The sequence below is a fragment of the Moschus berezovskii genome, chromosome 7, assembly GCF_049115385.1.
Source record: "Moschus berezovskii isolate FMDL1 chromosome 7, NW_MosBer_1.0, whole genome shotgun sequence".
Lineage (NCBI taxonomy): Eukaryota > Metazoa > Chordata > Mammalia > Artiodactyla > Moschidae > Moschus > Moschus berezovskii.
The window spans coordinates 89,153,829-89,177,009 of NC_142466.1; the positions used below are offsets into that span (position 1 = coordinate 89,153,829).

Sequence of the window (23,181 nt, forward strand, 5' to 3'; positions counted from 1 at the left end):
ACTCTCCAGCCCAGTTTCCTGGCCACCAACTTAAGATCTGACTGTTCACCATCTCTCTTGAAATAACTTTCTCCATCTGTACAAGAGGAAACAAATCTCTGCACTATATCTCCCCTCGGTGACAAAAGCGAGTAAGAAAGCCTGTTGGAGCCCACGAGGCTCCTGTAAGATGGAGGCCCGGAAGCATGACACCTCCTGGAGAGCTTTAATTGCTTATTCAGAGTGCACTGATCTTGACTCCGACTCTTACAAAAATGCACATAAATTCCAGAGCTGCCTCCCACAGAGGGAAAACAGCGGACTGGTCAGGTTCTGAGGACTGCCTGCTAGCCTGGGCCCCTGACACTGGATTAGGCAATGGGGCCCATTTGGTCCACTGAGCACCGCACCGCCCAGGCCTGAGAAGTTCTGAGTAGAGGGGAGCCTGAGCAGCCCCTGCATAGAGGTGGGGGTTCGAGGATGGCAGCCTGACACCAAAATAACTGACCGAATTCTTAGTACTTTGTTGTTTTAACCATTTTTCTGGGGGTTTCATTTTGTATCTTTTAAGTATTTGACTTTTCTTCCAGTTTATTTTTTGAATGATTTTCTTTGTTAATTGATTCCTCCTATTGTTCATAGCGGCTTCTATGGTGGCTCAGCTGGTAAAGAATCCTCCTGCAATGCGAGAGACCTGGGCTCAGTCCCCGGGTTGGGAAAATCCCCTGCATGAGGGCACTGCAACCCACGCCAGCATTCTGGCTTGGAGAATGAACAGCACGCTGTTCACAGGGTGTGTGCTATGTCTGCTCAGTCCTGCCGGAGTCTTTTGCGACCCCACGGACTGCAGCCTGCCAGTCTCCTCTGTCCATGAAATTCTCCAGGGAAGAATACTGGAGTGGGTTGCCATTCCCTTCTCCAGGGGATCTTTCCAGCTGAGGGATTGAACCCAGGTCTCCTGCATCGCAGGCATATGCTTTACCATCTGAGTCACCAAGGAAGCTGGAAATGAGAAATTTGTTGGCCAAATGTCAGTTCTTGTCAATGTGCAATATAAGGTGTGAAGTGAAGTTGCTCAGTTGTATCCGATTCTTAGTGACCCCATGGACTGTGTAGCCCACCAGGCTCCTCCGTCCATGGGATTTTCCAGGCAAGAGTACCGGAGTGGGTTGCTATTTCCTTCTCCGGCGGAATCTTCCTGACCCAGGGATCGAACCCTGGTCTCCCACAATGTAGGCAGATGCTTTACCATCTGAGCCACCAGGGAAGTTGTAGTGATAAACTTTCCCCCCTGGCTGTGCCACTCAGCTTACACTACCTTAGTTCCCCATCCAGGGGCTGAATCCAGTCCTGAGGCAGTGAACGTACCGAGTCCTAACCACTGCACTGCTAGGGAATTCCCTTGCCCTATTTTTAACACAAGGAGAAAAGCCCCAGACATTAGGTATTGCAAAAATAAAATGTAGATAGATGATGATTTTAAAAGGTGCCAACTGCTTGTTTGATTACATTTACCCTTTTGCTGATTAAAAGAAAGAATACGCAGCATCCTCCTTAAGAACTTTTCTCCTCATCAAAACCCAGCACATACCAGCAATGAATCTTTCATGAAGCATTCGATCCTTCTCAGAGAATTTCTCTCACCGGAGATGAGCTTTTCAAAAAGATGCAGCATTGTATTTTCAAGGCTGGGAAGGTGCCGAAGCCAGAGGCAGAGTACAGCTGACATGGGGAGAGAAATCTTCTTCCTTTTAGTAAGAAACAAACAAAACTTTAAATATAAGTGAGTCTCTAAAAGAAAAAGATTAAGATTTCAAAGTGCAATAACAAATCCAAATCTTTTTTTTTTCATCATGGTCACAATAGCAGTTAATATTTATAGTATCAAATGAATATTTACCAAGTATTTTGACCAAAGAAAAAAAAGGTTTCAAAAAGGACAAATATATAGTGATGATATGAAGAGAACAATTAAAAAAACATTGATGGAAGAGGGCCTTGAGATATTCAGGCAAACGTAGTTCCTAATTTAAGAAATAGCTATGCTTGAAATTTCATCACAGTGGTTTAACATGTGAAATCAAACTTGGGTTTGAGTCCTAGAGCCACCACCTACTCACTGTATGACCTTAGGAAAGTTCAGTTCAGTTCAGTTCAGTCGCGTCCCACTCTCCGCGACCCCATGAATCACAGCACGCCAGGTCTCCCTGTCCATCACCAACTCCCGGAGTTCACTCAAACTCATGTCCACAGAGTCAGTGATGCCATTCAGCCATCTCATTCTCGGTCATCCCCGTCTCCTCCCGCCCTCAAACTTTCCTAGCATCACAGTCTTTTCCAGTGAGTCAACTCGTCACATGAGGTGGCCAAAGTATTGGAGTTTCAGCTTTAGCATCAGTCCTTCCAATGAAAACCCAGGATTGATCTCCTTTAGAATGGACTGGTTGGATCTCCTTGCAGTACAAGGGACTCTCAAGAGTCTTCTCCAACACCACAGTTCAAAAGCATCAATTCTTCGGCGATCGGCTTTCTTCACAGTCCAACTCTCACATCCATACAAGACCACGGGAAAAACCATAGCCTTGACTAGACGGAACTTGGTTGGCAAAGTAATGTCTCTGCTTTTTAATATACTATCAAGGTTGGTCATAACTTTCCTTCCAAGGAGTAAGCATCTTTTAATTTCATGGCTGCAATCAGCATCTGCAGTGAGTTTGGAGCCCCAAAAAATGAAGTCTGACACTGTTTCCACTGTTTCCCCATCTATTTCCCATGAAGTGATGGGACCAGATGCCATGATCTTTGTTTTCTGAATGTTGAGCTTCAAGCCGACCTTTTCACTCTCCTCCTTCACTTTCATCAAGAGGCTTTTTAGTTCCTCTTCACTTTCTGCCATAAGGGTAGTGTCATCTGCATATCTGAGGTTATTGATATTTCTCCCAGAAATTACTTCACCTCTAAACCTCAGTTTACTCACCTGTAAAATGGGCATATTAAAAAGCACAGACATTACTTTGTCAACAAAGGTCTGTCTAGTCAAGGCTGTGGTTTTTCCAGTGGTCATGTATGGATGTGAGAGTTGGACTGTGAAGAAAGTTGATCGCCGAAGAACTGATGCTTTTGAACTGTGGTGTTGGAGAAGACTCTTGAGAGTCCCTTGAACGGCAAGGAGATCCAACCAGTCCATTCTAAAGGAGTTCAGTCCTGGGTGTCCATTGGAAGGACTGATGCTAAAGCTGAAACTCCAATACTTTGGCCACCTCATGCGACGAATTGACTCATTGGAAAAGACTCTGATGCTGGGAGGGATTGGGGGCAGGAGGAGAAGGGGACGACAGAGAATGAGATGGCTGGATGGCATCACTGACTCAATGGACATGAGTTTGAGTGAACTCCGGGAGTTGGTGATGGACAGGGAGGCCTGGCGTGCTGTGATTTATGGGGTCGCAAAGAGTCGGACACGACTGAGCGACTGAACTGAACTGAAAATGGGCTTACCTCCCTCTGAGTGTTGTCAGAAGGATCAAATGCAATAATAACACATGTACAGTGATGAGTACAGTTCTTAGAACACAGTAAATATTTAACCACTGTATAAATCTCTTGAAATTTTTCTTTAATAATAATATCATAAAAGGTGATTATGGCCTGGCTGGTCCATAGTTGATCCTCAGCATGATACTCTACAGACTTACCACTGAGTGTAGTTACATTTCTATAGGAAAATGTATTTGGAGGTTCCTCCTATGTCAGGTCAGTGAATCAGGGGCTCTGCTTCTCCTGGGAGGGAGCATGAGTGGGCATCTGTCTACTCTGAGCCACAGTCGGGGGTGGGGGGGCGCTCCTCCCTGTCAACACCAGGCCTATTTGGGCCTCACGAGACTCATTCTTCTTCTCTTGGCCCTGCTTTTCCAAGGCCTCTTGCCCTTTCACCTGCAGCACCTTCCAGGTTCTGCTAAAGATGTTTACTGCTTTTAGTAAGACAAACAAAAGTGGGGGCGCCAATGTTTTCCATTACCCAACAACCCCTCCAGTATCTTTCCCTTCACCATCACTTCTGGGCCATTTCTCTGCAGGAGCTGGCATGAAGCCCAGGAATTAGGGTATAGGGGCAAGAAGTGAATAGGCAAAGACACAGGGTAGGAATTGCTAGTAGTTTCTTTTTCTTTCCTCCCTTGGCATAACTCTTGTAGACCTTGTCAAAGATCAACTCTAAGGCAAGACTAGAAGAAGCTGAGGAGTTTCAGGGTCTGTCCACCAGAGCAGGCAGTAGGGCAGGAGAAAGGGAGGGAGGCTTGGCCCGCATCTGACCTTCTTTCTGACTCTCCCTCACCCTGACACAAACACACACATCAAACTGTGATAAAGACAGTGAAGGAAAAGGACAGGCCAAGGAAGGACAGAGTATCAGGAGGGGCCCAGGTGAGACCAGGTGGTCAGGGACAACCTCTCCAGTTGAGTTTAGCTGGAGATCAGCCTGGTGGGAGGGATTCCCTGGTGGCTCAGCGATAAAGAATCCACCTGCAATGCAGGAGTTGCAGGAGACCCGGGCTCGACCCCTGGGTTGGGAAGATCCCCGGGGAGAGGGCATGATAATGCACTTCAGTATTCTTGGCTGGAAGAATCCCAGGGACAGAGGGGCCTGGTGGGCTGCCATCCGCTGGCTCTCACAAAGCTGGACACAACTGAAGAGACAGCGTGCAGCACGCACAGCGTGGGACAGGCAGCATGGAAGGCGGCGGGAGGAGCCCTCCACAGGTGTTGCTGCAGCCGTGTCCGATGAAGAGAGCAAAGGTGAGGCGGCCGGTGATGAGGCTGTGCAGGAAAGGGCAAGGCCAGCACCTGGTGTTTCATTCTGGCCCAGAAGGTTTTAGACAGAGGAGTGCCAGAACCCAATTTACATTTCAAAGATCACTAAGACCGCTGCATGGAGACCTGAGTGCTGAGTGTGTACAAAATTCCAGAGGGAGCTTGGACTGGGTGGCATGGGGGAAGGAGTGAAATGTATTTTAGCAGTAATATCAAGAGACCCTGGTGATGAATTTGATGAGAGGGAGTGAACATGAGGTGGGAATCAAAACTGTCCCAAGTTTCTTGAACTATAAGATGGACAGACGTACCATTTACTCACTGGAAAGAATGGAAGAAAAGATTGGTGAAGGGTTTACTAAGAGCTCAGTTTGGGGTGTGTGAGTTTAGAATGTCTGAGGCACAGTCCAACAGAGATACAAAACAGGTCCTTGAATATCCAAGTTGAAAGTGTTCTGGGGAGACGTCTGGGCTGAAGATCTATATTCGGGAGCTGTCTGTTGGCATGGAGCAGCGTGAGAATGAAGGAGAATTCCAAAGGACAGAGGTCTGAGCGGGGTGCAAAGAGGGCCCAGGTCTGTGCCTCAGGAGTTTCAGCAGGTTGAGGGTTGGATGGGGTGATGGAAGCTGGCAAGTCAATGAAGAGAGGAGTGGAAGAGAAGTCAGCACTGAAGACTGGTCTTCAGAGGGACAACTACGCTGGGAGTGACTGACAACAGGAAGCCACACAGGGGTGGTGGCCTGGTGTGCTCCTGAGAGGTGGTGTTTTAGGTTGAACACTGATGGGCCAGCTGCAGAGTGGGAGAGACTAAAGGACCAGCATGTGTGTATGTGCCGTGTGCTCAGTTGGGTCTGATTCTCTGCAACTTCACGGACTGCAGCCTGCCAGGCTCCTCTGTCCATAGGGTTCCCCAGGCAAGAATACTGGAGAGGGTTGCCATTTCCACCTCCAAGGGATCTTCTCAACTCAGGGATTGAACCTGCGTCTCCTGTGTCTCCTGTATTGCAGGTGGAGTCTTTACCCTCTGAGTCACCCGTAAGACCAGTAGCTGCCATTTATTAAGGGCTCACCTGGAGACGGGAATGGCGACCCACTCCAGTATTCTTGCCTGGAGAATTCCATGGACAGAGGAGCTTGACAGGCTACAGTCCATGGGGTCACAGAGAGTTGGACATGACTGAGCCACTAACACTGTTTTGTCACCTGGAACAATGCTAAGCATTTTACTTGTGTTTTCATTCCCATAACAATCCTATGAAACAGGTACCATTATTACCCTTATTTTTTGAGGCTGGAGAGGGACCAAGGTCTCACAGCCCTGACTGAACCCAGAAGGTCTGATGCTGGAGCTGGTCCTGTGCCTCAGGTTATATCTAAGCCTCTCTCCTCTGCAGGCAGGAGAGTGGACGGTGTTGCTTCAGTTTGGAGCCTGACACAGGGGTGAGAGCAGACAGTTCTCCTGGGTGAGCTAGGTGCCTAGAGCCTGTTTCCCCTTCCTCCAGTGTCTAAGGAAGTTTTTCCAAAGTCCAGGCTATCAGCCAATTTTAGCCACATTAACAGACTCCTGGGAAGGGATTTCTGTTCAGCTTTCTCGAGGAAGAAGAACACCCCTTGGGAGCAGGGGGAGGGTGTGGTTAGCCTCTGTCTTAGAGCCAGAAAGCCCCCGGGAGGTTCTGAGGTGCAGAAGGAAGAATTCCTCCTCCCTTCCTAAGTAACAGGGACCTCCCTTGACCTGCTCCAATCACACCTTGTCTTTTTTTAAAGGATCTGCTGAAATAAATACGTACACCATTAGAAAAGTGTCTGACTTCAGTGAGAGTTCATCAGAGACAGCCCCACTGCTAAGCCTTCAGAGCAGCAACATGCACAAATGTGATTTCTATTAATACCATGAGGTTGTAATGGCCGGGTGGTGCCCAGGGCAGAGAGGCAGGAAATGTTGAGAATGATGAACAGTAGATGGATATGAACAAATGTAAAACGAAGCCGAATGGTAGTTCCAGTGAATATCTGAACTAAAAAATACTGCTTGGTTACAAATTTACATAAGAGTTGCATAAGTTCTATACCAAGTCACTGAGTACATAATTTTTGTTCTATTCTCAGACACAGTTTGAAAAATGTATATGTTAACAATTTTTTCTTATTACTCTTGATTCAGAGCACACTTGACAAACTGCTGTAAATGATTAAATTTATGGATCCATGTTCAGTATTTGAATCATCTATTTTTTATTTTTTAATTTTTACAATGTTGTTTGGCTTCTGCTGCACAACAACACGTATCAGCCACAAATACACACTTATCCCCTCCTGCTTGGGCGTGCCCCCCCATTCCCATCCCACCCATCTAGGTCATCACAGAGTGTCAGACTGGGCTCCCTGTGTTAAAAAGCAACTTCTCACCAGCTATCCATTCTACACATGACAGTGTACATATGTTGATGCCACTTTCTCCATTTGTCTCACTTTCTCTCACCCCCAATGGCTCCACAAGTCCATTCTCTACATTTGTGCCTCTATTCCTTTCCTGCAAATAAGTTCATTAGTAACATTTTTCTAGATTCCATATCTATGAGTTAAGATATGACATTTGTTTTTCTCTTTCTGACTTACTTCACTTGGTATAAAAGACTCTAGGTTCATCCACCTCACTAGAACTGACTCAAATTTGTTCTTTTTAATACCTGAGTAGTATTCTATTAACCACAATTGTGTCATCACTCACCTAGAGCCAGACATCCTGGAATGTGAAGTCAAGTGGGCCTTAGGAAATACCCCTATGAACAAAGCTAGTGGAGGTAATGGAATTCCAGCTGAGCTATTTCAAATTCTAAAAGATGATGCAGATAAGGTGCTGCATGCAATATGGCAGCAAATTTTGAAAACTCAGCAGTGGCCAAAGGGCTGGAAAAGGTCAATTTTCATTCCAATCCCATAGAAAGGCAATGCCAAAGAATGCTCAAACTATGGCACAATTGCACTCATCTTATCACACACTAGCAAAGTAATGCTCAACATTCTCCAAGCCAGGCTTCAACAATATGTGAACCGTGAACTTCCAGATGTTCAACCTGGATTTAGAAAAGGCAGAAGAACCAGAGATAAAATTGCCAACATTTGTTGGATCACAGAAAAAGCAAGGGAGTTCCAGAAAAACATCTACTTCTACTTTATTGACTATGTCAAAGCCTTTGACTGTGTGGATCACAATAAACTATGGAAAATTCTGAAAGAGATGGGCATACCAGACCACCTGTCCTGCCTCTTGAGAAACCTGTATGCAGGTCAGGAAGCAACAGCTAGAACTGGACATGGAACAACAGGCTGGTTCCAAATAGGAAAAGGAGTACGTCAAGGTTGTATATTGTCACCCTGCTTATTTAACTTATATGCAGAGTATATCATGAGAAACGCTGGGCTGGAGGAAGCACAAGCTGGAATCAAGATTGCCGGGAGAAATATCAATAACCTCAGATATGCAGATGACACCACCCTTATGGCAGAAAGTGAAGAAGAACTAAAGAGCCTCTTGATGAAAGTGAAAGAGTAGAGTTAAAAAATTGGCTTAAAGCTCAACATTCAGAAAACGAAGATCATGGCATCTGGTCCCATCACTTCATGGCAAATAGATGGGGAAACAGTGGAAACAGTGTCAGACTTTATTTTTCTGGGCCCCAAAAATCACTGCAGATGGTGATTGCAGCAATGAAATTAAAGACGCTTACTTCTTGGAAGGAAAGTTATGACCAACCTAGACAGCATATTAAAAAGCAGGGACATTACTTTGCCAGCAAAGGTCTGTCTAGTCAAGGCTATGGTTTTTCCAGTAGTCATGTATGGATGTGAGAGTTGGACTACAAAGAATGCTGAGCTCTGAATAATTGATGCTTTTGAACTGTGGTGTTGGAGAAGACTCTTGAGAGTCTCTTGGACTGCAAGGAGATCCAACCAGTCCATCGTAAAGGAGATCAGTCCTGGGTGTTCACTGGAAGGACTGATGTTGAAGCTGAAGCTCCAATACTTTGGCCACCTGATGGGAAGAGCTGATTCATTTGAAAAGACCCTGATGCTGGGACAGATTAAGGGCAGGAGGAGAAGGCGACGACAGAGGATGAGATGTTTGGATGGCATCACCAACTCGATGGACATGGGTTTGGGTGGACTCCAGGAGTTGGTGATGGACAGGAAGGCCTGGCGTGCTTCAGTTCATGGGGTTGCAAAGAGTCGGACACACCTAAGCAACTGAACTCAGCTGAACTGAACACTGGAGTACATGATCACCTATTAACAACAACAATTTATTTTTCTCTAAAACATCAAAGATTTAACTCTTAATAACTGATCTTGGATGAAGAAATCACCAAAGTGATATGATCTTAAAATACTGCATAACAGAATTTGGTTGGACCAACACATTGGTATTACATACAATGTTCTAAATTTGCACCCGGTTGGTTCTGAAATTCCGTTCCATTCTGTCGCTCAGTCGTGTCCGACTCTATGCGATCCTGTGGACTGTAGTCTACCAGGCTTCTCCATCCATGGGATTCTCCAGGCAAGAATACTGGAGTGGGTTACCATTCTATTATAATTATATCTCAATGAAACCAGGTAAAAAGGAAATTATAAAAGAAGAAATGCAAATGCCCCCCAAATTTGTAGATTTTCAACCTTATTAATAGTAAAGAAAGGTAAACTAACATATCAAGGAGGTATTAGTTTTTTTGTTCACATCAGCTAATGTTTAGATGAATGACAACATCCATTGTAAAAGTAGGTATAAGTGACTGGTGTTCTTAGATGTAGGACAGGGAATAGGTTCATCCTTTTGGTTAAGTCATGTGATACTGCCTAATAAACTGTAAAACACACATATCCCTGGCTGTATCATAACCATACTTTTATGAATCTTCCTGGCAGAAATAAAAGTACTAGCTAGAAGGTATTTATGTAGCAATATTATAAACAGAAAATTAGAAACAATTTGAATGCATCCACTGGAAAATAGGGATTACCAGGTGGTGCAGTGGCAAAGAATCCACCTGCCAATGCAGGAGACACAAGAGACGCAGCTTTGCTCCCTGGGTCAGGAAGATCCCATGAGTAGGAAATGGCAACTCATTCCAGTATTTTTGCCTGGAAAATTCCATGGATAAAGAAGTCTGGCCAGTCCATGGGGTCACAAAGAGTTGGACATGACTGAGCGACTGAATACACACACACATACAAACCTGGCAAACAGGTAAACAGATTAAGATCCATTCATATCAGGATATATGTTTCTATTTGACAATGAGTTAGATCTATCCCCTTTGAGGGATACACAAGATATGTTGGTTAAAAAACCTGGTTCCAGGGTCATGTGTATGATGTGATGCTGTTTTTTCTTTTTCACTTTTTTAAAAGAAGCTAATTTAAAAAGAAGAGAAAATTGTTTCACGTAGATTTCTAACGTTTCTAAGAGTTTAAGGTATGCTTACCAGAAGGACTGGAGGGTGGTAAGGAGGCAGGTAATTGACATTTTCTGTGTATACTTCTACATTGTTTGACCTGACCTGATAAAACGTATGTATTTCTGTGGAAATTTTAAAGAGCCAATAAAGGAAAAAAAAAATATTTTTAGGGAGATTGAAAAATTTTATTCTACTCACCATGTGTTAGTTACAGAAACTCTAAGGCTGTCCTTTTCCTACTCTCTATACTTGTTTTAGCTATCTAACTTGGATACTGATCAAATGGCAAATCCAAGAAAAACAGGTTATGATTAAAAACTTGGCTCTCCAAAATTCCTACCTAATAATCACAGGAAGTTTTCGGCATTATAGCCATGGTTTAGGAAAATGATAGAGACTTACATGGAACACATTATAATTTTCTCCTGCAACATACCAAGGAGTAGGCTCCCAGTCCACACTTTCATGTAGAATATCTGACTCTAAATAACAATTTCTGACACTGAGCAGGAGAGGCCTGGACAAGAACACTCTGCCCTGTCCCACATCTCATGCAATATATTAAGATTCTTCTGACAACTGTCTCCTTGACATTTAAAAACTGAATGTTTCCCCAAATATTCAATTTAGTGAGTTAGTTGTGTGTCCCATCATCTCCAAAAAGGAGGAAGCAGGTAAAGAAACTGGTCTAGCTGCTTATTAAATAATTTTGCCTCCAAATGTTTTTTTAATAATTAATTAATTTTTGGTTGCCCTGGGTCTTCATTGCTGTGCATGGGCTTTCCCCTAGTTGCAGCGAGAGGGAGCTACTCTTCATTGCTGCACAGGCTTCTCACTGTGGTGGCTTCTGTTGTTGCAGAGCAGAGGCCCTAGAGTGGGCAGGCTCCAGTAGTTGTGGCGGGCAGGCTTAGTTGCCCCGTGGCATGTGGAATCTTCTCTGACGAGGGAGTGAGCCCATGTCCCCTGAATTGGCAGGCAAATTCTTATCAAGGGAAGTCCTAAATGTTTTTGTATAGCTTCAACACAAAAACCAGAATGTGGAACTCAATTCATTGCAAGAAAGGCCCTTGAGAGGTGAAGAACGTGTTCTAATGCTGTCTGAAAGGCAGGGGAGGGGAGGGAGCCTCCCCACTTGAGACAAACGCAGGCAGTGCTCCCCCTTTCCAAACCAGAAAGAGATCAAGGGCTGCGTGGGCTACCGGAGGAGCCCACAAAAATCAGGACCAACTTTTCTGGAGAACTACTTAATCCCAAGGAACTGGAAAGAATATTCCCTGTTACATTTCAAGATGTATTTCCATGACAACCTGATCGGAGAAGTTCATCAAATTTGAAGAAGCTGTGCCATCATTATCACTTATATGTGCAGAGAAGTCACTTCTCAAAGCAAAGGGCAGCAACACCAATCAAAGGAAACATCCAAATCCAAACACACTGGCAAGTCTATTACAAATCAATATCAGCAGGTTTTTACTTGAAAAGTAAACTTTTTCAACGAATAATTTTGTGATCATATCTTAGTAAGGTAAAAAATTTAAAGAACAGGATATGAGGATGGATAGAAATGGGAGTATTAGTTACTACTACTGCTTTGCTAACTTTTGGTCCATGGTATTATACTAGTTTTTCTTTGTTTAGACATTCACCTATATTGACAATATTTAAAGCCTGATTTTTCTTTCTTTCTTTTTTTGGCTGTGCTGTTCATCTTGCAGGATCTTAGTTCCTTGACCAGGATTGAACCCAGGCCCCAACAAGGAAAGTGCCAAGTCCTAACCACTGGGCTGCCAGAGAATTCTGGCAATTTTTAAAGTCTGGTTTTTCTTATCTGAGCTGAAAAAAAAAAGAAAAACCCACAAAACTAGAAACTTGGCTGAAGTTGGCCTTTTCTTGTAATTTATTTTTTTCTTATTAAGCACCATTGGAGGCTGTATTGGTTTTTTCAGCATTGGAAATTTATTTACATCTGGCCTTAGTTCAGTGATAATTTGAATAGCAGGAAAAGATATAAGCTTGAAAAAACCTAATAAAACATTATAAAAAATAATATAATTATTATTTAAAGTCAACAACAACAATAATAACAGCAACAAGCTAACAGTTTCTGAGTGCTTTGAGTACCAGGCGTCGTGCTAAACATTCTATGGGCACTGAAAGTGAAAGTGTCAGTCACTCAGCCGTGTCCAGCTCTGTGCGACCCCAGGGACTGCAGGCTGCCAGGCTCCTCTGTCCATGGGATTCTCCAGGCTAGAATACTGGACTGGGTAGCTATTCCCTTCTCCAGATCTTCCCGATCCAGGGATTGAACACTGGTCTTCCGCATTGTAGGCAGATACTTTACTGTCTGAGCCACCTGGGAAGTCCCCTTTAGGCACCAGAGTCTTAAATATGTTTCAGTGTGCCTGGAACAGGTCATCCTACCATAATTATAACAAGCACCTCTTTTAACCCTCAAAAGTGTTCCAGACTACAGTTTATAATTCTATGGTTACCCTCTTTAACGCTCACAGCTACCCCATGAGGTTAGTGGTCTGGCCAGTCATACACTCACTTTTTCATTTGTTCATTGGCTCATTCATTCTGGTATGTAGAAGAAATTTTCCAAGTAGTCATCAAACTTCTCAACATTACTGAAGCAATGGACTTAGGCTTATCTTAAAGGACATGCCATGCAGAATTACTTGTACTCCACAGATTTATGAGAGGATTGCAGTAGCCCTCCCAGAAAGGTTTATGCAATGTGTACCCTGCAGGTGGCTATTATGGCAACCCCAGGGATAGATTTAAGAAGTCAGGCTTGGCTTTTAGGCCAAGAAATTATAAATTTCCTCTAGGTTATCTAAACGACAGAGAGGAGCAATCATCTGCTGTTTAAAAGAAGACGGGCTGTCCATTTCTGGAAATACACGACTGTATTTGGAGGCCAAGGCCAAAGACACCCAGCCAATTGTAAACCAGATGAAATTCCACTGGTGATTGTGGTAAGCAAATAGTTGGAAGGCTAAAAACAGGGCAGGGCACCTTGGTCAAAGCAAGTACGTGGTTTCTAAATGACTATGCAGCCCATGTGGGGAACTCTTCAAGGGGCTGAAGGAAAGAGGGTATGAGTGCAGGGGTGGTAATTTGAATCAGCCTCCCTGTGTCAACATGTGGCTGGGACGCTGCGTCTATGGGAAAGTGTCCATGGAAAGGCTCCAGGCCTGACGCCACTGTTTGGGGAACTTGCTGAGCTGAGGCCATAGGAACTGGACAAGTTGAAGACCACCCAGCATTTCTGGATGGTCTGTCCCCTATGGATTAGCAGACATAATTTTCCAAACTAAATAAATTTTATTAGTTGCTGAGGGAGAACATGCTATCACAAGTAAAATAAACAGCATGGAGTTCAGGCCTACTCATGGAGCTGCTGCCCTCAGCTTTCCATCTGAGCACTGTGGGTGAAGGAAGAGTGGCTAGTCTCTAAGCGGGTTACCTCCCCGCCAGTAAGTTCTGGAGCAGCTTCACACAGTTTTGAAGAGGATGCCGAGGAGCATTCTCCTTCTTATTCCCTTTAATTCAGCTCTTGTTGAAAAAGTAACACTGGAAATACAAGTTGCTAAGACCACATGTGTCAATAAAATGCATTACTAAACAAATCAGAAATATAGCTACCAAGGTGAAAGGCAAAGAGCATTTTGCTTATAAGGAAATACTTTCAAAAATTGCTTTGGAGGGTGAAAAATGCCATCTGGTGGGGTGAGCCACTGGAACCTACAGTGTATGCTCAGGTAAATGATGTAAAGGGCACCTGCATGTGGAGAACACTTACCGAATTATACAGACTTCTGGGTTGATTATTATCCAATATCTTACAGAAATAACAAAGATAAATGATCAGACTCCTCAGAAAGTTCAGACTCTTAGATAAATTTTGAAATAAGTTTAGACAGAAAAAAGACTCCATGGTTTTAACCATGAAAATTATGTTCTGACCCTTTTTTAAAGCATCAAATGATTTAACTTTCTCTTTTTCTTTCTATATCTTACCTTAACAAATTCCTAGGTTGTAACATTTCATTAAAAAAAAAATGAAATTAAGGGCTTCCCCAGCGGCTCAGTGGTAAAGAGTCTACCTTCCAATGAAGGAGACAGGGTTCAGTCCCTGGGAGGATCCCACATGGCGCATAGCAACTAAGCCCCTATGCCACAACCACTGAGCCTGAGCTCTAGAGTCCAGGAGCCGCAACTCCTGAATCCCATGTACTCTAGAGCCTGTGCTCAGCAACAAGAGAAGCCATCTAAATGAGAAGCCTGAGAACGACAACTAGAGGGTAGTCCCTATACACCACAACTAGAGAAAAAAGCCTGCACAGCATCAAAGACCCAGCACAGCCAAATAAATATTTTTTAAAAGTGAAATTAAAATATAGACTATAATTTTTAAACAATTATACATGAAAAACAATAAATAGTCTATTGGTAATTACTTCCTCTGAAAGAATGATGGCAGCTTTGAGGTTATTCATTTTCCAAATGTAATAAATCAATTTGAAAATGGGAAGAAGGTCCACTTACTACAGCCTAACAAATAAATAAGTAAATAAATAAGTTAACAAAAAAAGAATTCCCAGAAAAACAAGAGAAATGAGTGGGAAATAGCCCTATCTTATATTAAGCATAAAAGAAAGATTCTGTTATTAAAACAAAATGGTACTGAAGCATGAATATACTACAGGTCCAAGAAAAAGAACATAAAATAATAAAGCAGGCTTAAATGCATACAGAAATTAAGTACAATTCAATCCATGGATAAGAAGGGCTAATTCTACTACCAACTGTATTCCGCCACCTATATAGGAGGCTTGAGCATCTCATGGAGTCCTGAAGTTAATCCCATGTGTGCACTGAGAGATGACTGATTGAGAGAAGACTGTGTTTGGTCAAGGGAGCATCTTAAATCAGTGGTAGGTTGAGGGGGTGACTGCACCCTTTATCGCATTCAAGATGGTAGAATGCTCTGTAACCTGAGAGTGGGGAAAACCAACAAAATTACTTCAACAAATAATTTGCAAAACAAAAAGAACCTACAGATTGAAAGAGATTTGTGAACCTATCAAGCAAATGCAATGTATGGACTTTGGACTCTTAATTCCAAAAAACCAAACTGGAGAATTTGTTTTGTGCCTAAATATGTGGTGATGATCAGGAATCAGTGTCAATTTTAAGATATAATAATAGCATTGTAGCTAATGTTTTTTAAAAATACCCCATATAGAGACTTCCGGCTTCCCATTCTGCATTTAAGGAGCTTGGAAGTCATCACTTTGTCTTAACAAAAGTAAAAAGCAGAACAGACTGGAAAATCAACATCTCTTCTTGCATCCTTAAGAGAAGGGAGGACACAGAGTAAACCCTGGTCCCCAAGATTGGAGATAACAGATGAATGAATACAGGGAATCATGCCTGACTGGAGCAGAGAACCACAAGCAGAAACAACCACAGGCACCAGTGCTGGGCAGGAAAACCTGAAATGGAATTAGCGAATGGCTGGAGGGTCAGTTTGAACAACTGTGATAGTTAAAAACTCAGGGGGACTCAGGCATAAAGGATCCCCACCATACTGTAAGATTTACCTCTAGGAGTTCTCACCAGGTTCACATGGTAAATATCAGTGAAGAAGCCACCGCTGCTTTAGGCAGGAAGAGGGGAAAGGGAATCATTTTAAAATTCAACTAAGCTCTCTGTTTTCTTAACAAGGCCTGACCTCATGGGAAACTAGTTAACCAGAGTCTAGTCTGCTGGGAGAAATATCAATAACCTCAGATATGCAGATGACACCAACCTTATGGCCGAAAGCGAAGAAGAACTAAAGAGCCTCTTGATGAAAGTGAAAGAGGAGAGTGAAAAAGTTGGCTTAAAACTCAACGTTCAGAAAACTAAGATCATGGCATCTGGTCCCATCACTTCATGGCAAATAGATGGGGAAACAGTGGAAACAGTGTCAGACTCTTTTCTTGGGCTTCAAAATCACTGCAGATGGTGATTGCAGCCGTGAAATTAAAAGACACTTGCTCCTTGGAACAAAAGTTATGTCCAACCTAGAGAGCATATTAAAAAGCAGAGACTACTTTGTCAACAAAGGCCCATCTAGTCAAAGCTATGGTTTTTCCAGTAGTCATGTATGGATGTGAGAGCTGGACTATAAAGAAAGCTAAGCAATGAAGAATAGCTGCTTTTGAACTGTGGTATTAGAGAAGACTCTTGAGAATTCCTTGAACTGCAAGGAGATCCAACCAGTCCATCCTAAAGGAAATCAGTCCTGAATATTCATTGGAAGGACTGATGCCGAAACTGAAATTTGGCCACCTGATATGAAGAACTGACTCATTGGAAAAGACCCTGCTGAAATTTGGCCACCTGATATGAAGAACTGACTCATTGGAAAAGACCCTGATGCTGGGAAAGATTGAAGGCAGGAGGAGAAGGGGACAACAGATGGTTGGATGGCATCACTGACTCAATGGACATGGGTTTGGGTAGAGTCTGGCAGTTGGTGATGGACAGAGAGGCCTGGCGTGCTGCAGTCCATGAGGTCACAAAGAGTCGGACAAGACTGAGTGACTGAACTGAACTACACTGAGCCTGTTGGGATATTATAAGAGTCTAACTGATCAGGGAGAAAGGAAATAATCACTTTTAGACAGCTCTAAGCATCTTATCTCACTTAAGAGGAAGAAAAAACTGAGAAAAACTTATAAAGTTCACAGTGCAGAAGCATAGGCTCACTAGAAGACTGAGACCTAATCATAAGACTATAGGACACTTCCCCTCCCTTCACCTCTCACGGTTACATTACAAATAGCTAATTTACAGCAGTTCCTTTTACTTAGTACACATCTTATCCAGCTGTTAAGAAAAAAATTACTAAACATAAAGAAAAGAGAAAAAAAAACTGAAGAGACAGAATCAGAACCAGACATGGCAGAGATGTTGGAATTATTTAACTGAAAATTAAAAACAACAATAATTAATATGCTAAGGGTCTAATCCCTAACCCCCAGGATCTAATGCCTGATGATCTGAGGTGGAGATGATATAATAATAATAGAAATAAAGTGCACAATAAATGTAATGGGCTTGAACCACCCCAAAACCACCACCCCATGCCCAAGTCCATGGAAAAATTGTCTTCCATGAAACCTGTCCCTGGTGCCAAAAAAGCTGGGGACCACTGTTCAAATGGATAAAGTAGACAACAAGCAAGAACAGTGGGTAATGTAAGCAGAGAGATGGAAATCCTAAAAAAGAACCAAAAAGAAATACTAGAGATTAAAAAACACTGTATAGAAATGAAGAGTGCCTTTGATAAACTTAGTAGATTTGGTGAGAAAACAATCTCTGATCTAGAGGATATATGAATGGATACCTTGAAAACTGAAAAGCAAGGATGACAAAGCTGAAATAAAAAAATTCCAAGGGATGTGGCACAGCTACAAATGGTGTAACATATGTGTAATGGGTCTAATAGAAGAAGAGAGAAAGGTACAGAAGAAAGATTTGAAACAATAATGAGAATTTTCCCAAATTAATGTCAGATACCACATCACAATTCCAGGATGCTCAAAGAACACATGCAGAATTAATACCAGAACCCTCAGTTCAGTTCAGTTCAGTCACTCAGGTGTGTCCGACTCTTTGCGAGCCCATGAATCACAGTACGCTAGGCTTCCCTGTCCATCACCAACTCCCAGAGTTCACTCAAACTCATGTCTATGAAGTCGGTGATGCCATCCAGCCATCTCATTCTCTGTCGTCCCCTTCTCCTCCTGCCCCCAATCCTACCCAGCATCAGAGTGTTTTCCAGTGAGTCAACTCGTCGCATGAGGTGGCCAAAGTATTGGAGTTTCAGCTTTAGCATCAGTCCTTCCAATGAACACCCAGGATTGATCTCCTTTAGAATGGACTGGTTGGATCTACATACAGGCATATCATTTTCAAACTACCTCCCCAAAAAAATTAAATAAAAATTCTGAAAGAAGCGAGAGGGGAGAAAATATCTTACCTATAGAGGAACAAATATAAGATTATATCCAAATTCTCAGAAAACATGCAAGCAAGAAGAGAATAAAATAAAATATTCAAATATTAAGATAAAAACCCAACCACCTAGAATTCTATACTCTGAAATTATCCTTCAGAAGTGGAAAAGAAATGAACGCTTTTTTAGACAATGAAAATTAAGATGATTTGTTGCCAATAGAGCTGTTTTGTAAGAAATGTTAAAAGAAGATCTTTAGAGAGAAAATGATAAAGGTAAGAAACTCAGAACTACATGAAGAGAATTGAAGAAGGAATAACTGAAACCAAAATAAAAGCTTTTATTTTTCCTGTTCCTAATTGATGCAACAGATGACACTTTGTTCAATAATAATAATATGAACACTGTATTCAATTATGTATGTTTATGTGTGTATGTATATGCTGATGTTTATTCATATACATGTGATATGAATGACAGCAATGATATAAGGGACAAGAGGGAGGAATTAGGATTAAGGTACTTAGTGAGCTTGTGCCTCTGCACTGTAAACTTCAAAAAGTGAACTGATGAAAGTGGATTTGAATTAACTGTGCAAACTCTAGGGAAATCACTAAAACACATAAGAAAAGAACTGTAACAACTATGCTAAGAAAGGAGACAAAATGCTCAATTAGAGCCACCAAAGGCAGAAAAAGGGTGAAAGACAAAAGAGGAAAAGATCACAAGGACAACAAATATAAAGCAGTAATAAATATAATAGATACTAGTCCAACTATAACAATAATCACTTTAAACCTCAATGGTCTAAATGCACCAAATAAAGATTGACATTGACAGACTATATCAAAACAAGACCAATTATACCTACAAGAAATTCGTGTTAGAGGAAGAGAAAAAGATGGCGGAGGAGTAGGTGGACATGGAGTACATCTCTCTCCACAGATACATCAGGAACACACTTTCAGACACAGAAGTGCATGTAGAACATCAGCTGAGAGAGGGCAGGAGTACCTGACAGCAGAAAAGAATATATAGAACCACACAAAACTCGGTAGAATGAAGGAACTAGGGGGAAAAACAGGAGTGTTAGGACTGGACCTGCGTTTGGCGGGTGGGGGAACTGAAGCAGGGGTCCGATCCCCACATCGGGGCAACTGTCTGAGTCAGAGGAGAAACATTAAAGGCTGAGAGTGAAACAACTAATTGGTGGCAGCCTAAATAGAATGAGAATCAGACAGTTCTTGCTGGAGCCCCAGTCATACCCAGGACAGGGACGCAGGTCCCCTAGAAGGTGCAGCAGCTGGGAGCTGGAGTTTAGGGATTGGGGATCAATCCCAGAGCGAGGGCTGCTGTTGACTGCAGAGACACAGATCAAGGACGTGTGAGGGAGGAGATCGTGGTGAAAAATGCCTGTGGAGGAAAGCCAGGCAGCCATGGAAGCAAGAAAATACTGCTGAGTCACACATAGCGGGTGGAGCCCGCTTCTCTCTCTTCCCACACTCCATTATCAGCAACTGAACAGTAGAGAGGCTGGCCCATCAAACTCCTGATACCTGACGCATTGAACTACAGAATAGGACTCTACCCAGGGTGCCCCTTTAAGAGCCTGACGCACCGATCTGCAGAGTAGGACCCCAGCTAGGGGGGCCCCTCTATATGCCTGATGCCCTAAACAACAGAGAAGGACCCCAGGCACGGGATCCCTCTAAGTGCCTGAACGGGTGGAGCTATGGAGAAAGACTGGCCAAAGAGGCCTTTTGATCGCCAGCTACAAGAGGCTCGAAAAAAGACTCTGATAGGGCCATAACTTCTGTGGCAGAGACAGTTCGTGCCTCAAGCAGCCGTGCCACATTCACGCTCAACCCTCACTGGGGCAGAGCTGCCTCAGGCAAAAAAAAGTACTGCATCTACGAATGCAGGGTCATGTCCAACTCTTTGAGACACTGTGGACTGTGGCCTGCCAGGCTTCTCTGTCAGGTGGGGTTCTCCAGGCAAGAATACTGGAGTGTACTGGCCAATAGTGGTTGCCATAACGTTCTAGAGCACTATATTTCCTGCTCCCCTAGCTGCCAACTCCTCTGAGTATCTGGTGCTGCTAGAACCCCTGAGACCCAAGCAGCTGTACCATCTCCACACCTGGCCCTCACGGGGGCAGACCCAAGTCCTCAAAGGCAGCCTCAGGAGCAAACCCCAGTGGACGATCCACATACAGAGATGGAAATAAAACCATAATTGAAATCAAGGCGCAGTGTGGCTAAGGAATACGATCCAAAACCTTCCCACCAGATGTATAAGCTGCAGATTAAACCCACACGATCAACTAGGCAGACTCTGTGTCTATGGAATATATAAAAGGACATTGAGAGCTCCCACAAAGAAAATGCACTAGTTGTGATATCTGTGGACATTGGAGGCAAGAATACACAGGAGTAGGGCCAGATTAGAATCTGAGCTGACCCCACAGCAGGTCCAGAGACCAAGCACAGTGTCAGAGGGCACCCTAGAGAGGTGAGGTGGACTGTGACTCCCAGGGAGGAAAAGGACTCTGACAGCAGTGACTCAAGAAAAACATTTATTATTCTTATGCTTTGACTTGTTCTGTACATTCTTTTGGATATTTTTTCTTTTTTTTCCTTTTTTTCTCTCTCTGTTGTAGTTGTCGATTTTATTGGCATTATGAAATCTAATTAAGCTTTTGAGGTTTTTTTTTTCATTCACACTTTTCATTGTTGTTATAAACTTCTGCCTCTATGTTGGGCTTCTGCAGTTCTGTGGAGTTCTTTTTTTTTTTCTTTCTTCTTCCTTTTTTTAAATTTTAATTTTCAATTTTTAAAAACCTATTATTATTTTTCTACATTTATTCCTTTACTTTTCCCACTGTTCTTTTCCCTTTACAGATAATCTTTAATGTATATATAAACCTTCTTTATCTACCTCTATTTAACTTTACATATCTATTCTTGCTTTCTTTTCTTTCTTTCCTCTCAACATTTGTTAATTTTGGTTTCATTGCTTTCTTCCCCACTTGGCATCTTGCTTTAGTTTTGTTTTCTAGTTTGTGCTTTAGTTTTGTTCTTAACTGGTAGATATAATTTTTGGTTTCCTTTGTTTGCCGGGTCAATCTATTGTACTTTATTTTTGTTGGACTGTTTTTATTTTACTTATGGGTATATATGGAGAAGGCAATGGCAAGCCACTCCAGTACTCTTGCCTAGAAAATCCCATGGATGGAGGAGCCTGGTAGTCTGCAGTCCATGGGGTCGCTAAGAGTCGGACACGACTGAGCGACTTCACTTTTACTTTTCACTTTCACACATTGAAGAAGGAAATGGCAACCCACTCCAGTGTTCTTGCCTGGAGAATCCCAGGGACAGGGGAGCCTGGTGGGCTTCCGTGTAGGGGGTCACACAGAGTCGGACACGACTGAAGTGACTTAGCAGCAGCATGGGTATACATGTATATGTGTATATTCCACTATTTTAATTATTACTTGCTTGATTTTATAATGGCCATTTATGTGGCATTCATCTTTGGTTTCTCATTTTCGGGTATTTGTTTTAATCTCGCTTTATGCCACAACAAACCACTTATGGAATCTTTGTTCCTGACCAGAGATTAAACTCTGAGCCTTTGCGGTGGAGCACTGACTCCAAGACTCTAGACTACCAGAGAACTAATCCTAGGGAGTAACAAATACTGAGAACTCACACAAGGAAACCACTTGAATAAAAGACCCAGCATCACCCAACCACCAGTAGGACCCTGTGCAGGATGCCTCATCTAAACAACAAACAAAACAAAAATACAAACCCAATCATCAGCAGACAGGATTACCACCTCACTCAGCCTTGCCCATCAGAGGAAAAACAAACAAACAAAAAAAACTCAGTACAAATCTCACCCATTATGAAGCTTACACAAAACAAGGGACCAACATTAGGAGGGCAGAAACCAAAATGAAGAAAGAATTCAACCTTCAAGCCTGGGAAAAGGATATCTCAAACACAATAAGTTAAAAAAAAAAAGAAAAGGCAGAGAAATACTACACAAATGAAGGAACAAACTAGAAACACAGAAGTCCAAATAAATGAAGTGGAAATAGGCAAACTACCTGAAAAAGAATTCAGAATAATGATAGTAAAAATGATCAAAAACCTTGAAAAAAGAATGCAGAATATGCAAGAATCAATTAATAAAGACCTAGAAGAATTAAAGAATAAACAAACAGAGACAAACAATACAATTACTGAAATTAAAAATACTCTGGAAGGAATCAATAGCAGAATATCTGAAGCAGAAGAACGAATCAGTGATCTGGAAGGTAAAATGGTAGAAATAACTTCTGAAGAACAGAATAAAGTAAAAAGAATGAAAAGAGCTGAAGACCGTCTCAGAGACCTCTGGGACAATATCAAATGTACAAACATTCGAATTATAGGGGTCCCAGAAGAAGAAGAGAAAAAAGAAAGGGAATGAGAAAATTTTTGAAGAGATTATAGTTGAAATTTTGCCTAACATGGAAAAGGAAATAGTCAATCAAGTTCAAGAGGCACAGAGAGTCATGTTTCTCCCAAGGAGAAACACACCAAGGCACATACTAATCAAACTAACAAAGACTAAACACAAAGAAAGAATATTAAAAGCAGCAAGGGAGAAGCAACAAGTCACATACAAGGGAAACCCCATACATTTAACAGCTGATCTTTTAGCAGAAATTCTGCAGGCCAGGAGGGAATGGCAGGATAGATTTAAAGTACTGAAAGGGAAAAAATCTACAAACAAGACTACTGTATCCAGCAAGGATCTCATTCAAAATTGATGGAGAAATAAAAAGCTTTTCAGACAAGCAAAAATTAACAGAATTCAGTACCACCAAACCAGCTTTACAACAAATGTTAAAGGGACTTATATAGTCA

The 23,181-nt window shown here is 42.5% G+C and overlaps 1 protein-coding gene across 4 annotated transcripts in view; it reads right to left on the reverse strand.

Moving 5' to 3' along the window:
• FANCC (FA complementation group C) overlaps positions 1-23,181 on the reverse strand; it is a 330,131-nt gene that overhangs the window by 37,231 nt on the left and 269,719 nt on the right. For all 4 annotated transcript variants that reach the window (XM_088838102.1, XM_088838101.1, XM_088838100.1 and 1 more), the window contains one exon: positions 1,571-1,727. In XM_088838102.1, coding sequence (XP_088694228.1) covers positions 1,571-1,727 — 157 coding nt within the window. The remainder of the gene's footprint in view (positions 1-1,570; positions 1,728-23,181) is intronic.